Source organism: Maylandia zebra, linkage group LG19 (genome assembly GCF_041146795.1).
Source record: "Maylandia zebra isolate NMK-2024a linkage group LG19, Mzebra_GT3a, whole genome shotgun sequence".
NCBI classification, from domain to species: Eukaryota; Metazoa; Chordata; class Actinopteri; order Cichliformes; family Cichlidae; genus Maylandia; species Maylandia zebra.
In genome coordinates this window covers 25,444,513-25,466,644 of record NC_135185.1, presented here as the reverse complement: position 1 = coordinate 25,466,644, position 22,132 = coordinate 25,444,513, and the positions used below count along the sequence as shown (strand labels likewise).

The 22,132-nt window shown below is 39.7% G+C and overlaps 3 protein-coding genes across 6 annotated transcripts; all 3 read left to right on the top strand.

The window, feature by feature from the left end:
• The first annotated feature begins 989 nt into the window (after nucleotides 1-989).
• On the top strand, nucleotides 990-4,513 carry LOC112436562 (procathepsin L). Of its 3 annotated transcripts, none has more exons than XM_076877333.1 (9): nucleotides 990-1,087; nucleotides 1,362-1,466; nucleotides 1,705-1,847; nucleotides 1,983-2,180; nucleotides 2,271-2,462; nucleotides 2,797-2,962; nucleotides 3,073-3,178; nucleotides 3,354-3,457; nucleotides 4,325-4,513. In XM_076877333.1, exons 2-8 carry the CDS (start codon nucleotides 1,367-1,369, stop codon nucleotides 3,451-3,453), a joined length of 1,005 nt encoding a protein of 334 aa, XP_076733448.1. In that variant the 5' UTR covers nucleotides 990-1,087; nucleotides 1,362-1,366; the 3' UTR covers nucleotides 3,454-3,457; nucleotides 4,325-4,513. The 3 variants fall into 3 exon arrangements, with proteins under 3 accessions (XP_076733448.1, XP_024662005.2, XP_076733450.1); XM_024806237.2 differs by lacking the exon at nucleotides 4,325-4,513 and adding an exon at nucleotides 3,629-3,804; XM_076877335.1 differs by lacking the exon at nucleotides 4,325-4,513 and adding an exon at nucleotides 3,629-3,804 and having other exon boundaries at nucleotides 1,000-1,087; nucleotides 1,333-1,466.
• Nucleotides 4,514-7,410: 2,897 nt separating this feature from the next.
• LOC101472000 (cathepsin L-like peptidase) lies at nucleotides 7,411-11,294 on the top strand. Its single transcript, XM_004540415.3, has 8 exons — nucleotides 7,411-7,536; nucleotides 7,774-7,878; nucleotides 8,069-8,211; nucleotides 8,360-8,557; nucleotides 8,654-8,845; nucleotides 10,242-10,407; nucleotides 10,522-10,627; nucleotides 10,803-11,294. Exons 2-8 carry the CDS (start codon nucleotides 7,779-7,781, stop codon nucleotides 10,900-10,902), a joined length of 1,005 nt encoding a protein of 334 aa, XP_004540472.2. The 5' UTR covers nucleotides 7,411-7,536; nucleotides 7,774-7,778; the 3' UTR covers nucleotides 10,903-11,294.
• LOC101472279 (cathepsin L-like peptidase) lies at nucleotides 7,421-16,201 on the top strand. Of its 2 annotated transcripts, none has more exons than XM_076877336.1 (8): nucleotides 7,421-7,536; nucleotides 13,958-14,062; nucleotides 14,313-14,455; nucleotides 14,575-14,772; nucleotides 14,866-15,057; nucleotides 15,330-15,492; nucleotides 15,585-15,690; nucleotides 15,918-16,201. In XM_076877336.1, exons 2-8 carry the CDS (start codon nucleotides 13,963-13,965, stop codon nucleotides 16,015-16,017), a joined length of 1,002 nt encoding a protein of 333 aa, XP_076733451.1. In that variant the 5' UTR covers nucleotides 7,421-7,536; nucleotides 13,958-13,962; the 3' UTR covers nucleotides 16,018-16,201. The 2 variants fall into 2 exon arrangements, with proteins under 2 accessions (XP_076733451.1, XP_004540473.2); XM_004540416.4 differs by lacking the exon at nucleotides 7,421-7,536 and adding an exon at nucleotides 13,549-13,682.
• Nucleotides 16,202-22,132: the final 5,931 nt, after the last annotated feature.

The window sequence follows — 22,132 nt, the reverse complement described above, 5'->3', positions numbered from 1 at the left end:
TATGTACTTCCAAATAACCAAAAAAGTTTATCTCATCCATCCATCCATAGAGAAATATCCCCAATCACAATCTTTGACTTTACAGGTCTTTGTAACAACTGACTATTGTTATTTCCCTAAATAGCAAAGTTGGAAATGCAAATAAACTCTTTCAGCTGTGTGCCAGCAGTTGCCTGGATGCCTACCTGTTATCAGGAAGAAATCTTCAACAGAACTACACTCAGTCAGTGATGTCAGACTGCCTCTACTGGTATGGGGTGATGAGGAAAAAATCATGAGTTAAAAAGGGGACAGAAAATCCATATTTGTGGGAAAATTTAGAGACTTTAATCAGTCTACGAGAGGTTATATGCGTACATATGAAGACAATACATCATTTCAGTTTCTTAAAGAAGAAAAAAGATGGGGTAACACTTCAAATAAATCCTGATCATTCATGTAACTCATTAAACAACATTCACTGAGTGGGTGTTAGCTGAGGTGCCACCTACAATTTCAAGAAATAAAAGCACCTCTATGAGGACTTTGCATATTTTCCAGAATGATGTAATCTGTTTCTTCTTAAGGTTTCAGCTCGCAGGTGGATGACACATTAGCACACACGCTGTGTTGTTTCTGTACGTCTGCTTTGTTTTTGTTCTGCTGTTGTTCGTTTTGGAGACTTCCCATCTCTTTGTGGTGGGAAACAGATTACAATAACACATACAGACATATGGTGTTTGTTGAACGTGAATCCATATGACTAAACCAAAACTGATCATGCCCTCAAAAACACCCATAAAACCAAAGAAAAAAGCAGTAAACAGGATTCATGACAGTAACATTCGGTGTTTTTGCTGAGGTTGACTAAAATATTTCCTCAAAACAGTGTCATCGTGCGATCCTCCTCTTAATGTATAACTCCACCTTTGTCTGTTTCAATGATTGACTTTCATGTGCCATATTTTTTGTGACCTGCTGACAGCCACCTGACTGGAATACTGTAGTCATAACTGTAGCTGGCTATATAATAACTCCTCAGACAGCTCTACAACACCCACAGGTGCTTCTACCTCAGTCTTCAGCACGTACACTGACATCGAGCCAGGTGAGTAGCTACAGCACAGACTACTGCACACACAGACTACACTTTTTAGTGACAGAATGATGAAAGAGTCATTCATTTGAGAAAGAATAGAAAGGAGAGATGAAACAGAAAGTTAAAGAAACCAGGACGTAGAGCGGATACTGTGGTAGTGTGGAAGTGACATCCAACATCACGATAGAGAGTATTTTAAAGCTGATGTGACAGGCATCAGAAACAAGCTGTCTGGTTTTCTGCACACCACACAGGATCTGTGTCTTTTTCTGCTTGTGTCCAGTCAAGATGAAGTTGCTGCTTGTTGTTGCTGCTGTTCTGGCTGTGGCCAGCTGTGCCAGCATCTCTCTGGAAGATCTGGAGTTTCATGCCTGGAAACTCAAGTTTGGTGAGACAGCAGACTCTTCCTCTCCTATTTGTTTGAGCTTTTTGTCAAATGATATTCATCATGTTTCGTGGTCTTAAAGGAACCCTTAAATTTGGCCTTGCTCACGCTCACATGCTTGTAAAACATTATAAGACTAGAATAAAGGAAAATCTCTTACTGGAAATTAGATTGTTAATATTTAAGGATTCATCCTGGTTCCTTCATTCTCTTTCTGACAATTGTTTTTTCAAAATGGCAGAAAGATCCTACCACTCTCCATCAGAGGAGGCTCACCGGAGGCAGATCTGGCTCAACAACCGCAAATTTGTGCTTGTACACAACATCTTGGCAGACCAGGGTTTGAAGTCCTACCGCCTCGGCATGACCTACTTTGCTGACATGGTATGTTTGTATGTCTGTTTAGGTTTTTATGTGTAGGTCATCAGCATTTTTCACTGCAATTAGCAGAGAACGACACAGAGAATAGCATTTTGGATAACAACCCAATAAGCCCAGAATTATGTTCTTCTTCATCAGGAAAATGAAGAGTACAAGCGAGTGATTTCCCAGGGCTGCCTTCACTCCTTCAATGCTTCTCTGCCTCGCCGTGGCTCTACCTTCTTCACACTACCTGAAGGTACTGATCTGCCCGACACTGTTGACTGGAGAGATAAGGGATATGTCACTGATGTCAAGGATCAGAAGCAGTGTGGTTCCTGCTGGGCCTTCAGTGCAGTGAGTACATATAACGTAGTCTTCTCTATTATTGTAAAGCAGGAAACTTTGCTCGACTGTTGGCTTCAAACTGACTGACGCTTGTTGCAGACTGGCTCACTGGAGGGTCAGCACTTCAGGAAGACAGGAAAGCTGGTGTCTCTGAGCGAGCAGCAGCTGGTCGACTGCTCGGGAGACTATGGCAACATGGGCTGCATGGGAGGGCTGATGGACTACGCCTTCCAGTACATCCAAGCAAATGGAGGGATTGACACTGAGGAGTCCTACCCTTATGAGGCCGAGGTAATAAAAGAGTGGAGAATAATGTGCTTATTATAATGTTATAATGTTATTGTTCATCACTTGACTGTCATTATCTTGACAAATGACAGAGTTGGAGATGAAAAGACAATTATTCATGATAGACTTGCAAACAACTGGTGTACTTTACTGCCACCTTGTGGAAAAACACTATATATCTAGTGGCTCAGCAAATCTGTTCAAGTCCAGTTTATTGACTAGTTTTAAATCTATATTTAAAACTATAGTACTTGGTAAATGCTCTGATCTCTTATATCTTTGCAATATACTTGGAAAATGTGTGAGTGAATAATTTGCATATTTTTTTCTCGACTAGAATGGAAAATGCCGTTATAATCCTGATAATATTGGAGCCACATCCACCGGCTATACTGATGTGAGTCAAGGCGATGAAGACGCCCTGAAAGAGGCTGTGGCCACCATCGGACCCGTTTCTGTGGGCATTGATGCTTCTCAGATGTCATTTCAGCTCTACGAATCAGGTAAAACACTGTTTTGAAAGAGCCAAATAAAAATCTTATATAGAGAAAGAAATGTGAAGATTTGCTTATTGATTTTTAAACCTCTCAGTCTAAATTATATGTATTTCTAGGAGTGTACAATGAGCCCCAGTGCAGCAGCTCAGAGTTGGACCATGGTGTGCTGGCTGTGGGTTATGGTACTGAGGACGGAAATGACTACTGGCTGGTCAAGAACAGGTAAATGATTTCATGTGATGCTCATATTTTAATTCATGTTCTTGACTTCTTCTAATAGTTACTGAGGGCTGATACACAACTGAATAAAGGCATCTTATACATGTAGATTAATATGTCTCTTCATTCAGTTACATATTAATCTGCTAAATGTTTATTAATTTGTTTCTTTCTGCAGCTGGGGTCTTGAATGGGGAGACAAGGGATACATTAAGATGAGCAGGAACAAATCCAACCAGTGTGGGATTGCTACTGCAGCAAGCTACCCTCTGGTCTGAAGAGGTCAGTAGAAACTTAAACTACTTTTTCTTTCTAGCTCTACTAAGATTTTTTTTTTTAACAATTTCATTAACAATTCCTTTTAAACATATCAAACCTATGATCATGTGCACAGATTAATATAAAAATATTTGTGCATCCCACAGTTTATTGACTGATTGATTACATTTGCAGGTTTCCTCAGTGAGGCGGAGATCAGTGGCATGTAATCAACATTAATTTTATTTTTATTATTTCATTTTTTTTTTCAGGGTAAAGAGTCACCCTTTGCCCTGGTTTATGTTTAATAGAAACTTATATAAAAATTGTAAATAAATATAAATAAATAAAATATTTCACAGTGATTTAAACATTTGTTTGTGCGTTTCTCTTTGTTGGGGGTGTTTGGCTTTGTAACCATTCAGTGGTTTATCCAGACAGAGATATTCAACCTCAGTGGGATTTTTTTTGTCCCGCCACACAATTTTAAATCATACAGAAAGTGTGTGAAGTCTGGTAGCCTTAATCTAGCATACAGCTCAGCTAACCAACTGATCACATGCCATCCAGCATCAGCTCATGGACACCACAGCACCAGCTCCTCCTCAGAAACAGTGTGGCTCCTGGTGGGCCTTCATTGCACTCACACTGTTCTGTAACATACTGTTCAAGTTAATTCAGATATATTTATATACTTCCAAATAGCCAAATCAGTAAACATCCCGTGGACTTAGAGAGAAAACCATAACAATCAGATCATCCCCTTTATACAGGCTGCATCCATAGTGTTTAGAAGCAAAAAATTACATTCTCCTCTCTGGTTTCTCCTGTCTTTGATCTTGTTTTGATCTTTTTTTATTTTAAATAACATTTCTTGCTTTATCTTTTCAGAAACAGCTTTACTTTCTTGGGCATTCTGTAGTTGGTGAAAATTTATCTCCATCCATCCAGCCGTCTTCTTCCGCTTATCCGGGGCCGGGTCGCAGGGGCAGCAGGGGAAAGGGAGCCCAGACCTCCCTTTCCCCTTCCACCTCCTCCAGCTTGTCTGGGTGCTTTTAAATAAAATGTATTCTTCTTCTTCTTCTTCTTCTTCTTATTATTATTATCATCATCATCATCATCATCATGTGTATGTGTAAGCATGCTGCAAAAAAAACCCCTCTGCACTCTACGTCATCCGGCAATATATCAATCCAGACAGTAACGCTTGAACGAAGCTCTTTACCCTCAAAATACGGAGCGCCAACTCGATTATGAACACATTTTCATTGTGTGTGTAAAAAAAAACTTCTGCAGACTCTAAGCTACTTGGCTGACCACAAGTGGTGCTCTCACTCCTTTATGCATTCCAAGGAAGAGGGAGGAAGTTACAAACCGATCATACCACACACATCACGAGCCTCGCTATGAAACCTAATGGAACAATAGGTATGCTGTTTTGTGCCCTTGGCGTTATTAGTGCCTGTAAAGGGAGTTGTCTTCTCCAGCTGCTGTGGCTGAAATAAGTTCATTTAGTTTTAGAAACTTTCACTGAACAGTCAGCTACAATGTCACAACTAAGCATATGCATAAGCACTTTAATACTTTAAATGTAAATAATAAAATTTTCTATTACACTCCCTTTTCCCGTCACTCGTGAACAAGACCCCAATATACTTAAACTCCTCCACTTGGAGCAGGAACTCGTCCCTGACCCAGAGTGGGCACTCCACCCTTTTCTGGCTGAGGACCATGGCCTCAGACATGGAGGTGCTGATTCTCATTCCCACCTCTTCACACTCTGTGAACTGTCCCAGTGCGAGCTGGAGGCCATCGCCTGTTGAAGCCAACAGATCCACATCATCTGCAAAAAGCAGAGATGAGATTCTGAGACCACCCAAGTGAAAGCCTTCCGCCACTTGGCTAGGCCTAGAAAGTCCATAAAAATTACAAACAGGATCGGTGACAAAGGGAAGCCCTGGCAGACTCCCTCACCCACCGGAAAAGAGTCTGACTTATTGTCAGCTATGTGGACCAAGCTCCTGCAATGGTTGTACAAGAATCGAATGGCCCGTAGCAATGGGCAAGACACCCCATACTCCTGAAGCACCTCCCACAGGACACTCCGAGGGACATGGTCGAATGCCTTCGAGTCCAAAAAGCACATGTAGACTTGGTTGGGCAAACTCCCATGCACCTGCAAGTATCCTTAAGAGGATAAAGAGCTGGTCCGGTGTTCCATGACCAGGACGAGAACTGTATTGTTCCTCCTGTAGCAGAGGTTCGACTAACGGACTGGACTCTTTCTTAGTCTGGAGTTTATCTCAGATTCATTAATTAAATGAAGTTAAGGACAGAGAAAAGAATGTACAAGTTAAATAAACCTTGATATAGAGCTAAAGTTTTATAAGCATTATAACAACTCAAATTTATTAATTTAGTGAACTTGACCTTGCTGCTCGAGTCCAGAGTGGTGTGACGCGTCTAGTATCTGCGTGCTAGTGAACTGCAAAATCTCCAGTGGTCAATTGGAAAATAAATAAAAATGCTAGTAATTTTTCAGTGTTAGAAAATCAACACTGCTAACGTTAGTCACTGTTAATCTTTAACACTGACTAAGTTACTGTTAAAATATAACACTGTCAGTGTTAATTTAACACTCAAAAGAGTGGACACATAAAAACACTTTTCTAGTGTCAATTGAACACTGGAGATTTTGCAGTGGGGTAGTGTATTTGCATTTGTCACCTTTCGCTTTCAGCCACACCATGACACTGCCACATCGCTGCTGAGTACTGATGATTGCAGTTCTGCAAAAAGGAGAACTGACTGAGGGAATGTTTTTGGCCAGCATATAGCCTTTTCCTATACATCTAGGGTAGTCTACAGTGTGGTGCGATACATACATGTTAAAAAGGTTTAGCCACCCGCTACATGAAGGTGCGTAGACTTTTTGAAACAGTTCAGATCTCACAGGAAAAATGAAACACCAGGGAGTGCCGAGCTCCAGCTCTCTGCTTCTTCACTACAGATCTTTGGACCAGCTCAAGGAGTGCTTGGTTTTGAAGTGTGGTTACTCATTGAATTGACATTTCAACAGCATGTAACACAAAAAATAAAAGTGCCATCAAAACAACAACAGTTGCCTGTAATATTTGAAAACCTCACATATTTCTCTCATAAGAAATGCTGACTGATATCAATATTCCTCCACCAGATCACCCTTCCTCAATTCTGACAATTCATTTCAAGAGATCAATACTACCAACACCTGGATAACTGAGAATCTACACAGACACTTAAAAGTATAGTTACACATTTATCTGCTTCAGTTCTTTAGATTTTTCTCTATGAGCTCCAGTCAACCACCTGGCCTTATCTGGTTTGTTAAATAAACAACTTTATTATTAAGATTGCAGATTAATTGTGTTCCATGTTGTAGATTCTGTTTACATACCCTTGTGTTTAACTATAAATTTGTGAGAGGGGATTTGCTTGCATTGTTTTACTTTATCTTATTCATTGATTTTCAGACACTCGAAGATGGCTGAGAATATTGCTCAATGACAAGCTAACACATTTCATCCTGGACTACTTTCAGCTGCCTTAAATACTTCAAAATCATTTTTGTTGTTAAAGAAGTCTGAAATGTGGACTCAGATATTGGCTGCTTATATGGCTTTTTAGCAACTGAGTGAAAATATTGTTTGTACATAGACCAGCAGGAGAGAGAAACAGCAAAATTTAGGTCTGGGACTGTTTTTTTCCATAATTCCAAACACAGCTAAGAGATTTGCAAAAACTATTGAAGACCAAAGAAGACTAAATGCTGACTTTCATGAATGTTACTCAACCAGTGAACCTCCAGTGAACAACTGTGGGGGCGGGTAAAAAAGTCACACTTCCTCTTTGGAACACTGCCAAACAAATTGTGTTGACTCTTAATGCTAAGCTCCACCTTTTTATGTTTCAGTGCATTACATTCTTTTGCTTTGTTTGCACATTTCTGTCCTGACTTGACTGGAATACAGCAGTTATAACTGTAGTCAGCTATAGAGGAACTCGTCTCTGACACAGACGTACATCAGTCACAAGTGGTTCGTCTATAGCGGACACTGAGACAGGTAAGCAGCTACAGCACTGATAGACACATAGATGAGTGTAAATACACTTTTCAGTAACATGCTGATGGAAAAAAACCTGAGAATCATTCATTTGAGGAAGAATTGGAAGGTGAAATACAAAACTCAAAGAAAATGGGCAGAGTAGATACTGTGATTCTATGAAAGTGACAGAAGATATTATGATAGAAAACATTTTAAAACTGAAAAACATCTGTGTCTTTTTCTGCTTGTGTTCAGTCAAGATGAAGTTGCTGCTTGTTGTTGCTGCGGTTCTGGCTGTATCCAGCTGTGCCAGCATCTCTCTGGAAGATCTGGAGTTTCACGCCTGGAAACTCAAGTTTGGTGAGACAGCAGACTCTTTTAGTCTTTTTGTTTCTGTTGATCCTTGGGAAGACTTGGAAAGAAATGTGAGCTCACCCTAATATGTTAAAATTGTGTAAAAAGGGAAATTTCTTAGCAGATTATTTCTTACATTCATTACCAATGTATTTTCTTTTGTTCTGTTTTCACTATTTCCTTTTCCAACTGGTAGATAAGTCATATGACTCTGAATCAGATGAGGCTCAAAGGAAGCAGATCTGGCTCAACAACCGCAAACATGTGCTAGTGCACAACATCTTGGCAGACCAGGGTTTGAAGTCCTACCGCCTTGGGATGACCCAATTTGCTGATATGGTATGTGCAAAAAAAGACGTGTCATTCAGATTTTACTCCTCACCATTTACAATTTCACAAATACTTGTTTTTTGTAATGCATGTATGCATGTAAGAATGCATAGAAACTTTTAAATAAAAACCCCATGAACTCTGTTCCTCTTCTCAGGAAAATGAAGAGTACAAACGACTGGTTTCCCGGGGCTGCCTTCACTCTTTCAATTCTTCTCTACCTCGCCGCGGCTCTACCTTCTTCCGACAACGTGAAGGTACTGATCTACCCGACACTGTTGACTGGAGAGATAAGGGATATGTCACCGATGTCAAGAATCAAATGCAATGTGGCTCCTGCTGGGCCTTCAGTGCAGTAAGTAGAAATAACTTTCTGTTCTTTATTTTTGTAACATGGCAAACTTTGCTCGGCTGTGGTCTGGTTTCAAACTCACTCTTTTTGTTTTTTCAGACTGGCTCACTGGAGGGTCAGCACTTCAGGAAAACAGGAAAGCTGGTGTCTCTGAGTAAGCAGCAGTTGGTCGACTGCTCTCAGAGCTTTGGCACCCATGGCTGCAATGGAGGCTGGATGGACTATGCCTTCAAGTACATCCAAGAAAATGGAGGGATTGACACTGAGGAGTCCTACCCTTATGAGGCTGAGGTAAATAGACTGTAATATGTCAAAAACATGTCACACTTGATTCCTTTTAAATCATGATCTTTGAATTTATACAAGCCTCAGCACTTTGCCATCTCACTATCATCAGCTTGATAGCTTTAGTGAAAATTACTGATGATATTCTAATACATTCAGATAAATGTCCTGCTCAACAGCTTTTGATACTGTTGAACATGCTACCCTTATTAGCAGGCTACAAAACTGCGTTGTCATCTCTGGTACTGCTCTCAAATGGTTTTCATCATACTTATCAAACAGATACTTCAGGATTCATATAAATCAATGCATGTCCTCATCTGCACCTGCCCCAGTCCTTCTTTATATATGTTACCCCTGGGCCAAACTGAGGTTCTAGTGCTCAGCCCACTAAGGACGTTAGTCAGGACATTAGCCCCCATGCCAATCATTTCAAATCATCTGCGAAAAACTTTGGTGTCACTTTTGATCACCACTTTAATTTCAAAACTCATATCTCAAAGGTTACCCAGTTTTGTTTCCTTCATCTGAAAAATATTGTGAAAATCAAACCTTTACCTTTCAATCATCTTGAAATTTTAGTATGCACTTTAATTTACAACTTTAACACTTGATTATTGCAATTCACTTTTCACATGCATTTCTCAGTCCTCCATAACTAGTCTCCAATTAGTTAAGAACACAGCTGCAAGGCTGCCAACTAAAACTAGGTGTCAGTCACATATTGCACCTATCCTTGCATCCCTTCACTGGCTTCGAATAAAATTCAGAATCCACTTTAAAATTCTGTTATTAACATAAAAGGCTCTACGTGGACAGGCTCCTGTGTATTTAGCTGAGCTTCTGACACCTTATCAATGCAGCCAGCCTCTCTGATTGTCTAACCTCCCTCTCTCTGGAGAGGTGATTGTGCTTTTGAGGCTTTAGTGCCCAAATCGTGGAATTGCTTTCCTCAATCAGTTAGGTTGGTTATTTGTTTTAAGCGAATGCTGAAAACTCATTTCTATTGGTTAGTGTTTCCTTAATCCATTCCCCTTCAATTTTGGCCATAGTTTGAAACGATACAAGTATGTATATGTGTATGTGAGAATGAAGATCTGTCGGTATGACTGACCATGTGACTGTTTATGTGTCTGTATGTTTTAACACGCACACTTGTCTTCAACGTGCACCTTTTATTTGAACTGTGAAGCCCTTTGTAACTCTGTGTTTTGAAAACTGAATAAATAAATAAAGTTATTATTATTATTTCAATAAGGAGAGATTATTAGACGGAACTGAACATCATTTATTGATATACAGAATTCAGTTATTTGGCTGTTAGACTCTGATCAACATCACATTTTTTATATGCTGTGTTGCGATCAACGCGAGAAATTATAACATATTTCCTCTGTATTAGGATGGAGATTGCCGTTACAACCCTAAATCTACAGGTGCTACATGCACTGGCTATGTTGATGTGCAACCAGCTAATGAAGAAACCCTGAAAGAAGCTGTGGCTACCATCGGACCAATATCAGTGGCCATTGATGCTTCTCGTCCGTCTTTTCTGCTCTATGAATCAGGTGCAGTCATTGAAACATAATTGAAAGTACCAAGAAAATTGTCTTAAAATTGAAAAAGAAATGGGAATAGTTTTGTTCTTTACATCTATCAGTTTAATTGACATGTGTTTGCAGGACTTTATGATGAGCCCGACTGCAGCAGCACAATGTTGACCCATGGTGTGCTGGTTGTGGGTTATGGTACTGAAAATGGACATGACTACTGGCTGGTCAAGAACAGGTAAATACCCACATGCGATGGTTATATTTAAATTTATATTTGATACACAGATACATAAAAACTTTTTTTATGGATTAACAATTGGATCATCATGTCTCTACATGTTATTGAACTGCTAGTGTGAACACAGCCCACTTTTAGCTGTTAAATGTTGTTAATTTCTTTCTTCCTGTAGCTTTGGTGTTGGATGGGGGGAGAAAGGATACATTAAGATGAGCAGGAACAAATCCAACCAGTGTGGGATTGCTAGTGCAGCAAGCTACCCTCTGGTCTGAAGAGGTGGGAAGAAACATTAGAGTTTAATGAAATGACATCATAAAGACTGCAAATACATGAAATATAAATAAATAAATAAACAAATTGTTTCACATTGACATTTAATAAAAGTAATTGTGTTTATTTCACTGTGTTGGTAGTGTATGGCTTAATAACCAAGAAGTATTTTTTAGCATTTAAACTTTGGTCTGTTGATCAGTCCACTATGCTCAGCACCAGTGGGATTTCTATTTTTTTTTTATACTTCTGTGTTCCCCAAAGAAAAAAGTTGACTGGTGATCCGTCCCTGGCTTTTCCTGTACAGCCACCATGAGAAATATAATGTATTTGTTTTATTTTGTATTTGTGCCCTGTAATAAAGCAGTAGCTTGCAAAAAGGCTGAGTAATGCACCTTCATCCATTCCTTTTTGTAACAAAAGTTAGCACAAGTCAGAGATCAATCCTGATAGGATTTGCAATCATGGTTTTTAGTTAGATAGACTATTGTGAGAGGAATGACGGACCCGACCACATACTTGCACTTTCCAGCACGCTTCTTTATTCAGTTGTCGTTTCTTCAACTCATGTCTTTTTCACAGCTTTTCAGCTGCGTCCTACACACAACAACAACCTCAGGTCCCGACATGTTTAATATAGGGGAGGCGTGATGAGCTGATTGACCTCAGGTATGTCAGCCTCCCCCGCAGCCATGTCACGGACCATGCCCCACCACAACTGCCAATGCTGTTTTCACCATTTGGCAGAAGTACGGATACTTCTGTTAAAAAATACTGGTAAAAGCTGAAGTACTGATTTAACTTCTTTACAGGTTCTGAAACTTATTCAAAATAAGAAAGCAAAAAGTATATCTTTTGAGTATTTTTTTATGTAATAAAAGAGAATTGTGCTGCTGCAGTTGGTTCAATTGATGCAGTAAAATGATACTAGTGCAAGGAAATATAAATGTTATTTCATTCCATATTTTGATTCTAATGAATGTACTCAGGTTATATCAATTATGTAGAATACAAACACAGAAAAAGAGGGGGAATTAAAAACAAAAAACAGCTCTATCTGTTGCCTACATTACAGAGGCTAATTTTGCACACATAAACAAGAAAATTTGTACAGTTAGGGGTTAATGTGAGGTTGTAGAGAGATGGAAAGTAATCAGAATTGACGAGATCCACTGCCAGAAGGCAAAAATCCAGACACTGAGAATAGCTAGAAATTCCTGGAACGGGAACGGGAACCACAAAGAAGTTGCTATTATTAGTCAGTCAACTGAATGGGTAGAACAAGATCTGGGTGATCAAAACCTACGCCCTGCCAGTTGTCAGATACCCTCTACAGTAATCACCTGGCCAAAGGAGGAGATAGAAGCCACAGATGTGAGGACAAGGAAGCTCCTAAACAGAAGAAAGGTGGCTGAGGATTGGTGAGTGTCAGATACACTGTCCAGGATGAAACAACAAAGATCCATGAGATGTACACTGACTGTGTGCTTAGTAAACACCTCAGGCATCAGAAACCTGAGAAAGAAGAAGACTAAGAACAGATTCTCTACACAGATGAAGCAAACTCTATGTCAGAGTAATGTCACATACACGTAATTTGTTGGACAGACGCACAATTCATCTGGTTTTGTCCATCCATATCATTTTAAATCAAACACTCAAAATGCGACTGAAGTGCAGACTTTTACCTTTAATTCAATGAGTTTAAGAAACATTTGATATTTGACAAGTCATTGACAAAGAGTTATGTCGCCAGATGACGTAGGTCATTTGATATGTGCAGAAAAATCCCAGATCATAATCTTTGACTCTACAGGTCTTCATAACAAATGACTATTGTTATCTTGCCTAATAGCAGTTGGAGATGAAAATCAAATCATTCAGCTAGTGTTGCTGTATACCAACAGTTGCCTAACAGAAAGAAATCAGCAGAAGTAACCTCTGGGACTGATGTCAGACTGCCTCAACCGGTTTGTGATGATGGGAAATAATCACGAGTCATACACCTGAGGAAGGAATTTCTGCTCACAAAAACAAATCTAAGGTCAAAGTCAGGTTGCGACTTGTTAATTAAACAACTTGATTTACAACTGTGCTTCATGTAGTAGATTCAGTATCTGTCCACTTGCTTGTTTGAGTTGCTTTATTTTATTTGTAGTTTTTCAGACAAATCAATTAAAAATATTTCTCAAAGACAAGCTGAGTTTTTATACCTATTATGTATAAGAACTCAGTGTCTTTATATATACCACAAGACATAATACAGTTGGCTTAAACAATTCAAAATGAACATTTTATGTTGTTCAAAAAGTTTGAAATGTGGACACATACTGACTGCTTCTGTGGCTTTTAGCAAGTAACAGGATGGTTTTTGTAAGTAGACCTGCAGGAGAGGGAAACACAGTACGACATATTTAAGTTTGAGTGTTTTTTCAGTGATCCCAAACACACCTCAGAAATTTGCAAAAGCTACTTGAGAGAAAAAACCCCAAAGAATTCTGACTGTCATGAAGGTTCATCCACATGACTGTGTAACTTCCAGTTAACACTGTGGGGGAAAGCCAAACACTCTGTGACTTCCTCTTTGGAAAATTATTTTCACTCTCAATGTTTAGCTCCACCCTTTTGTACTTCAGTGCTTGACACTTTTTCTTTCCGTGCTGTCCTGACCTGACTGGAGTACTGCAGTCATATTATAGTCGGCTAAATAAACAAGCTCCCTCTGGCACAGTCGTTTATCAGCCACAGGTGGTTATCAGTCAGACTGAGTCAGGCGGTGCAGGTAAGTAGCTACAGTAGAGTTAACTAGACATGTAGACAATTATGAATACACTTTTCAGCAATGTGTTAATGAAAAAAAGCAGAGAATCATTAATTTGGGAAAGAACTCGTGGGAAATGTGAAACAAATAGTCGAAGAAAAATGTGACGTTATGAAAGTGACAGACAACATTACGAAAGAGTGCGTTTTAAAGCTGTCATTAAAACAAAATCGAAACTGCCTGTGTGGTTTCCTGTAAGTCACAAAGGATTTCTGTCTTTTTCTGCTTGTGTTCAGTCAAGATGAAGTTGCTGCTTGTTGTTGCTGCTGTTCTGGCTGTATCCAGCTGTGCCAGCATCTCTCTGGAAGATCTGGAGTTTCATGCCTGGAAACTCAAGTTTGGTGAGACAGCAGACTCTTTTAGTCTTTTTATTGCTGTTGATCCCTTTCTGTGCTTTTTAAATACTGTACAAGCCTCTCCTCTTTGATGTAAACCGTTTGTTTTTTAATTGTGTTCTGCTGACATTAAGATACTGTACAAGCCTCAAACTTGGAAAACTGTGGAAACAAAGGGAAATACACATTTTCCCTAAAATTCATTAATGGATTTTCTATTATTCTGTTTCTCATAATTTCCTCTCCCAATATGCAGAAAAGTCATATGACTCTGAGTCAGAGGAGGCTCACCGGAAACAAATCTGGCTCAACAACCGCAAACATGTTCTAGTGCACAACATTTTGGCAGACCAGGGTTTGAAGTCCTACCGACTTGGGATGACCCACTTTGCTGACATGGTATATGCAGAAAAACATGTGTCATGAATACTTTTAGTTGTAATTGTAAGGTTAAAAAAACAGAAACAAAAAACAAACTTTTGAACTAAAAACTGATAAATTTGGTCCCTCTTGACCAGGAAAATGAAGAGTACAGACGACTGGTTTCCCGGGGCTGCTTTGGCTCCTTCAATACTTCTCTGCATCACCGCGGCTCTACCTTCCTTCGGCTACCTGAAGGTACTGATCTACCTGACACTGTTGACTGGAGGGATAAGGGATATGTCACTGATGTCCAGAATCAGATGCAGTGTGGCTCCTGCTGGGCCTTCAGTGCAGTGAGTACATAAGCCCCAGTGTTCTTTAATCCTGTAAAATAGGAAGTTTGTTCAACTATTGTCTGGGTTCAAATAGACTCATCCTTATTGCAGATTGGTGCACTGGAGGGTCAGAACTTCAGGAAGACAGGAAAGCTGGTGTCTCTGAGTAAGCAGCAGTTGGTCGACTGCTCTCAGAGCTTTGGCAACCATGGCTGCAATGGAGGCTGGATGGACTATGCCTTCAAGTACATCCAAGCAACTGGAGGAATTGACACTGAGGAGTCCTACCCTTATGAGGCTGAGGTAAGCATTATGAAAAAATAATTACCATTACCTGACAATCATAATAATAATATAAGAAGTAGAAGTGTAAATCAGCTCATTCAGACAGTGTTATTAATCATGAAAGTGTATGAAGTTGTGTACTTCCAAGCCACATGAAGCCCACAGCATTAGCTACTTTACTGACTTCTTTCAAAACACATCTTTAAGATCACGGTGTTTTCTAAATGCTCTTTTTGTGAATATAATTATGACTAACACAATAAATTATAGCATCTTTTTTTCTGTATTAGGAAGGAAATTGCCATTACAACCCTGAAACTGTTGGTGCCACGTGTACCGGCTATGTTGATGTAAGTCCGAATGAAGATGCTCTGAAGGAGGCTGTGGCCACCATTGGACCGATATCTATTGCCGTGGATGCTTCTCATGAGTCGTTTCAGTTCTACCAATCAGGTGCACACACTGAAAAAAATGTCATGAAACCTTTAAATCGAATACGATCAAATGTGAAGTGCTTCATTTGTCTAACTGACATATATTTCTAGGAGTGTATGACGAGCCTTCATGTATAACCTCACGGTACAGCCATGCTATGCTGGCTGTGGGTTATGGTACAGAAAATGGACATGACTACTGGCTGGTCAAGAACAGGTAAATACCCACATGTGATGCTCATATTTGAATTCATGCAGTTCACTCTTTCTAAGAGTGAGTGCTGATACACACACACACACACACACACACACACACACACACACACACACACACACACACACACACACATGTAAAATGCATATTGTTTAAGCAGGTCCTTATGTCTAGTGTGGACGCTATTCATTTTTTGTTGCTAAATGTTGCTCATTTGTTCTTTCCTGTAGCTTCGGCCTTGGATGGGGAGAGAAAGGATACATAAAGATGAGCAGGAACAAATCCAACCAGTGTGGGATTGCTTCTAAAGCAAGCTATCCTCTGGTCTGAAGAGGTGGGAAGAAACCCATCCTCAGTTTTTCCTTCTGATTTGACAGAAATTTATTTCAGTGTTTTTAACTGGGTTATGTAAATTTTATTTGTGGTGTTAAGAAGCTCTCTTTTCCTGCAATTGTGCTAATAAATGTATAAATACTGTAAATACATGCAAAAATAAATCAACTGTGAAACTGTGGTCTGTTGATCAATCCATCATCCAGGCAGAAATGTTCAGCACCTGTGGGTAAATTTTTAGCTTTCTGGAGACATTTTGGACACTTTCAGACTATAGACTGTCAGCACAGATTGATAGATTGTATTTTTTTTTTACATTTTTTAAAATAATTACCAAATCAGAAAACGGGTTCCAGAAAAAAAAAATCAGCTAGCAATGGGTCTTTCAAGTGAATAATAATATTCTGAAACAGTTGTGATTTGTATCTGGAGTGGAACACAAATTTTGTCATGCTGTGTGGTGTGGCCGCCAGGTTGTAGGACCCAAACCCAGGACTAGGAGATGGAATAATTTAAAGCAACAGGTTTATTACCGGGAAAACTTTACATAAAATAAACTCACAAAAAAACAAACCAAAACCTCAAACATAAAAACTAGGACTAAAGTGAACTCAAACTAAAAACTAAGAAACATGAACCAGGACAACCAGGAACTATGCACTAGAAATAAGACAGGAACACGAAGGGAGAAAACTCAGCACAGTGAGGGCACAACGCGACCAGAGACAGAGACAAACACAGGGCATAAAATGCAAGCAGGACAATGAGAGGGAGGGGAACAGGTTAAAACACAGTTACACTATCAAAATAAAACAGGAAGCACATGACAGGCACAGCAGCAAGGACTACACAGTGAACAGAGGGAACACAGAGCACAGGGACAAGAGTAAGAAACTGCTAACCTACACTAAACATGACGGGCACAGGAACCAAAACCTAAGAACTAGCAATCACAAGACAAAAAGGAACTAGAAAGCGAGAAGTAGAGAACAGAAACCAAAACACTAGCAGTCAACCATGATGACATCGAAGCTCAATAAGGTTCAAGGTTCAAGGTTCTTTATTTGTCAATGTAGCCTGACACGCTCCTCGACATGTGCAAAAATTGGGGGGGGGGGGGGGGTAGAGGAAGAACATTATATATATATATATATATATAGTATATACATTGGGTGAATGTGCAGTAATAGCAGCAAGCAGGTGAATTCTGGGGGGGGGGGGGGGGGGGGTAGAGGAAGAACATTATATATATATATATAGTATATACATTGGGTGAATGTGCAGTAATAGCAGCAAGCAGGTGAATTCTGGGGGGGGTAGAGGAAGAGCATTATATATATATATATAGTATATACATTGGGTGGATGTGCAGTAGTAGCAGCAAGCAGGTGAATTCTGTACATTAATATGAATAGACATCTGACTATTTTACAGGATAGACAATATAAACATATTTAAAATTAAAGGAATTTGGAATGTACATTGTGCCTTGGTTTAGTGTCTGGAAGAGAGTCCTGTCTCAGTCAATTATAGATGATGTGAGAGGGCGGGTGTGTGTGTTTAGGGCCCGGATGGCTTGGGGATAGAAGCTCCTCTTGAGTCTCTCTGTCCTTGCCCGGAAGATGCGGAACCTTCTACCAGATTGCAGAAGTTGGAACAGTTTGTTGCCAGGATGGGACGGGTCCTTCAGTATCTGCGCTGCTCTAGTCCGGCATCTCCTGGTGTAGGTGTCCTGAAGCGGGGGGAGAGCAATCCTGCAGCAGCGTTGTAGGATAAGAGTACAAAACACTGGGTCACCCTGACAAATTTAAAAGTTGATTCAATTCAATTTAGTTTTATTTTCTGTAATCTGAAAGAATAAATCAGGAGTTGACATCTCAGATTTTATTTTACTTGATCAGATTCTAAAACACTTCTAAAATATTTCTCCAGATTCCAGATCTTTTGATGATGAGTCTTTACAATTTTCTGTAATTTTCCACAAATTGTACATTTTTGCATATTGATCAACCTTTCATCATCATCATCATCATTTATTTATTTATATAGCACTTTAAAAACACACCTGGTAGACCAAAGTGCTGTACAATACTAATATGCACATAGTAATAAAACCAGACATAGCAATAAAATTAAAAAAATTATAAAAAATATCAGTTACCTACAGAGTTAAAAGCCAGGGAATAAAAATAGGTTTTTAATAAAGACTTAAAAACTGGCACTGATGTAGCCTGTCTAATATGGAGAGGAAGGTTATTCCAAAGCATCGGCGCGGCAACAGAGAACGCTCGGTCTCCTCTAAGTTTCAGCCGTGACTTTGGGACCGAAAGCAGCAACTGCTCAGCTGACTGAAGGGAACGAGTGGGGACGTGGGGTTTCAACAAGTCAGACAAATAAACAGGTGCCAGACCATTTACAGATTTTGTCTATTGTTACCTCTGAGAAACTCTGTCTTTCTAAAATGCTCTTTTTATACCCAATAATCTTATGACTGGTTGCAGAATTTATGTTTTTCAAATTGTAAAAAGCCTTTTAAATAAAGTGAAGTGGAACAATTTTGTGTTTTTCAAAATTTTGATGAAAATCCTGGACAGGTCAGTGTTGGTTAGTAGGGCTGTCATGGAACCCCCCCCCCCCCCCCAAAGAAAAAAAAAAACAACAACCCAAAAACAAAAACAAAAAGCAAAAAAGCACAAACTGCAGTTTGTGGTCTGCACACCATGTAGTTCAGCTGCACACACAATTCAGTTTTACACAGTGGAATAGTTTGTCGTAAAGCAGATGGACTTCTCCTGTTGAACAATCCTGCTTCCACTTGAAATGTCATATAAAACTCTGAAGGTAAAGAGATTTATCTACATGTTTAAAAGTGATTAAATTCAAATATTCGCCAGAGAATAAGTCAGGGAGAGAAAATGCATCAAAGTCAGAGAGAGAACACTGAATTATCCCAGAAAAAAATGGAAAAGAGAGAAGACACATGCAGTTGTAAGCAGCATGAAGATTTGGCTTGGCTCAGTTATAGCTGAATAATGTGAACTTGCCACTGTGGTGAAATAGCCTTAGAAACAAATAACAAAATGGTCACATTCTGCAGTTTATAGTGCAATCTTAATGGCAATACAAGGGCGCGTCACAAGAGGGCGCTAGAGGTTGTTCATCAAACGTGTTGCTTTATTTTTCAAAGCGCAAAAAGAAATGTGATGGAGATTTGATGAGTTTTTTTTTTTTTAAATAATCTAATCTTATAACTGATAAGTGACATTTCATAAAATGGAAATGGAAAGCTTTCTTGTAATTCCTTAATTTACTTTATAGGTAAAATTATTATTATATATTATACTAGATTATAATTATTATAATATATATTATATATTATCAACATATTGAGAACAAAATCATAAATAAAATAAAATAAAAATGTAAAAATCAAAACAAAACGCAACACAAGAGAAGACACATATCCCCACCTAACTGTAGCGAGATAAGGAAAAAAGATATAAATAACACATGAACAATTTGAAGTGCAATGGTTGTTGGTGTGCAAAAACCTGTGTACTGATATAGATCTTTATTGCACACAACAAGGGTTTGTTACCAGGAAATTGTTATTGCACATAGTGAGTCCCTGGTATGTCTGTATTTGTTCGAGGAAAAGTTTGGCAGAGTTTAAGTCTGACAGTTTCAGAGAAGAAGCTGTTTCTCACATTTGTTATCAGTGGTTGTAGTGGGGGAAGTGGAAGTCACCACCTAAGAGGGGCCCTGGCAACTGTGAAATGAAAGTTTTTTTTGTTTGCATCATTCAGAAAAAAAGCCGGAGAGAGCGAAACAGCAGCAACACTCTCCCTAAATTATGTGACAGAAGCTCATATTATTGTCAACTAAGAGTTATTCCACTTTCAGTTCAAAGCTTAACAACTCTCACTAACTAACTCTATCTGTTATTGTTGGACCAGGTGAGGTTAGTTATGCATTTTGAGAAATGTTATTCTGCCTGAGGAAATAGCATTATAAAATACCATAATGACACTCCTACTTAATTAAAACAAGCCATTAAAGGTAGGCCCTTCTATGGTTATGGATCAGCCTACCTGATGTAAACCCGAATAGCAGTCTGTTTATTAGATTTCAGTGCCTATGACAGTTTTCCATAACAAACACCACATTCAGATGCCCACAAGTGACACCAAGACAACCACAGGTTGATCAGCTTTGTAATTGTATTATCAGATACGCCTTATGTTCTGGACACTCAGGAGAAGAGAGGTGGTGTGCTGCCAACTAATCGTTACTTGGTTATGAGCTGGATCAGATGGCGTGGGAGGATGCTGGACCTTTTGGGTGCCCTGGGAGTGTCTGGAAGAAGCCCTGGTCTGATAGATCTTCAACTCCCACCCCCAGCAAATCTTCAACAGCATTCTGAGGGAGAATGGATAAACTGAGTCTGAATGGAGGCAGCTGCCAAGTGGAACGTGACTCGAGCGATAGTCTCAAAGTGACTCTGGAAAATTGTTAAGCGAATGAGTAGGGGAAAGAATTGCTAAAGACTCAGGATGTTGTAGAGTTGGCTTGGCATGCTTCTAAGTGGGAAGCAGTGGTGCCTGAGGATGTGCTACATCTATCTTTCCATCACTCTCCTCAGCCTCCATGGGAAGGTTAATGTTGGGAGATTTCACCAAACTCCACTATCTCTAAGGGAGTAGCCAGCCACCCTTCGGAGGAAGCCCATTTCTGCCGCTTGTATCCATGATTTCATTCTTTCGGTCACTACCCACAGCTTGTGACCATAGGTGAGGTAAGGGACGTAATTCGACTGGTAAAAAAAGTTTGCTTTTACACTCGGCTGTCTCTTCACCACAACAGACTGGTACAGCATCCGCATCACTGCAGCCACAGCACCAATATGTCTGTCAATCTCCCGCTCCCTTCTCCTGTCACTCATGAACAAGACCCCAAAATACCTGTTGAACCCAACAGATCCACATCATCTGCAAAAAGCAGAGATGAGATTTGGAGACCACCCATGTGAAAGCCTTCCGCCACTTGGCTACGCATAGAAATTATATCCATAAAAATTACAAACAGGATCGGTGACAAAGGGCACCTATTGGAAACAAGTCTGACTTATTGCTGGCTATGCAGACCAAGCTCCTGCAACGGTTTTATAAGGATCGAATGGCCCATACTCCTGAAGCACCTCCCACAGGACACTCTGAGAAACATGGTCGAATGCCTTCTCCAAGTCCACAAAGCACATGTAGACTGGTTGGGCAAACTCCCATGCACCCTCAAGTATCCTCGAGAGGATAAAGAACTGGTCTGGTGTTCCATGACCAGGATGAAAACTGTATTGTTTTGCTAACAGACAGATTCTCATTTTCAGCACACTGGCATAGACTTTCCCAGGGAGGCTGAGGAGCGTGATCCCCCTATAGTTGGAACACACCCTCCGGTCCCTTTTCTTAAAGATGGGAACCACCAGGGGCAGAGGTACTGCCCCTAATCTCCACGCAGCATTGTTGAAGCGTGTCAATCAAGACAGCCCTACAACATCCAGAGCGGTCAGGAACTCAGGCCAAACCTCATCCACCCCAGGGGCTCTGCCAACAAGGAATTGTTTAACTACCTCAGTGACCTCACCCCCAGAGATAGATGAGTCGTCTCCCTCGTCCCCTGACTCTGCTTCCTCCACGGAAGACGTGCCAGTGGGATTAAGGAGGTCATAGAAGTATTCGAGGTTTCAGATTAATTGTGTTTAATGAACTAGATTAACTTCCCATCCCGTTGTGTTTGACAATAAATTGTAATCTCCTCAAAATATGTGAAAGGTGTTGTAATGTTATGAATAACTTGCTTTATTTTACTCGTAGTTTTTCAGACACATCAAGTTGGCTGAGAATATGGTTTAAAGACAAGCTGAGCTTTTATAGATAACATGAGACCTGTGGCAATATGTCACATATAATTTATATTTTGTCTGACATAAAATACTTCCAGCTGGCTAAATAATTCAAAACAAATTGTTCTTGACACGGGGTCTCAGATAATAATTGTTTCTATGGCTTCTGGCTTGTAAATGTCAAATAAACTTAGTTGATCTTTCTCTCAAATA

Bases quoted from the DNA above. Each gene is read 5' to 3' on its own strand.
- LOC112436562 (XM_076877333.1), top strand. From the start codon at position 1,367: ATGAAGTTGCTGCTTGTTGTTGCTGCTGTTCTGGCTGTGGCCAGCTGT. The intron at 1,467-1,704 runs GTGAGACAGCAG...TCAAAATGGCAG, and splicing joins TGCCTGGAAACTCAAGTTTG to AAAGATCCTACCACTCTCCA. The intron at 1,848-1,982 runs GTATGTTTGTAT...CTTCTTCATCAG, and splicing joins TGACCTACTTTGCTGACATG to GAAAATGAAGAGTACAAGCG.
- LOC101472000 (XM_004540415.3), top strand. From the start codon at position 7,779: ATGAAGTTGCTGCTTGTTGTTGCTGCGGTTCTGGCTGTATCCAGCTGT. The intron at 8,212-8,359 runs GTATGTGCAAAA...TCCTCTTCTCAG, and splicing joins TGACCCAATTTGCTGATATG to GAAAATGAAGAGTACAAACG. The intron at 8,558-8,653 runs GTAAGTAGAAAT...TTGTTTTTTCAG, and splicing joins CCTGCTGGGCCTTCAGTGCA to ACTGGCTCACTGGAGGGTCA.
- LOC101472279 (XM_076877336.1), top strand. From the start codon at position 13,963: ATGAAGTTGCTGCTTGTTGTTGCTGCTGTTCTGGCTGTATCCAGCTGT. The intron at 14,063-14,312 runs GTGAGACAGCAG...CCCAATATGCAG, and splicing joins TGCCTGGAAACTCAAGTTTG to AAAAGTCATATGACTCTGAG. The intron at 14,773-14,865 runs GTGAGTACATAA...TCCTTATTGCAG, and splicing joins CCTGCTGGGCCTTCAGTGCA to ATTGGTGCACTGGAGGGTCA.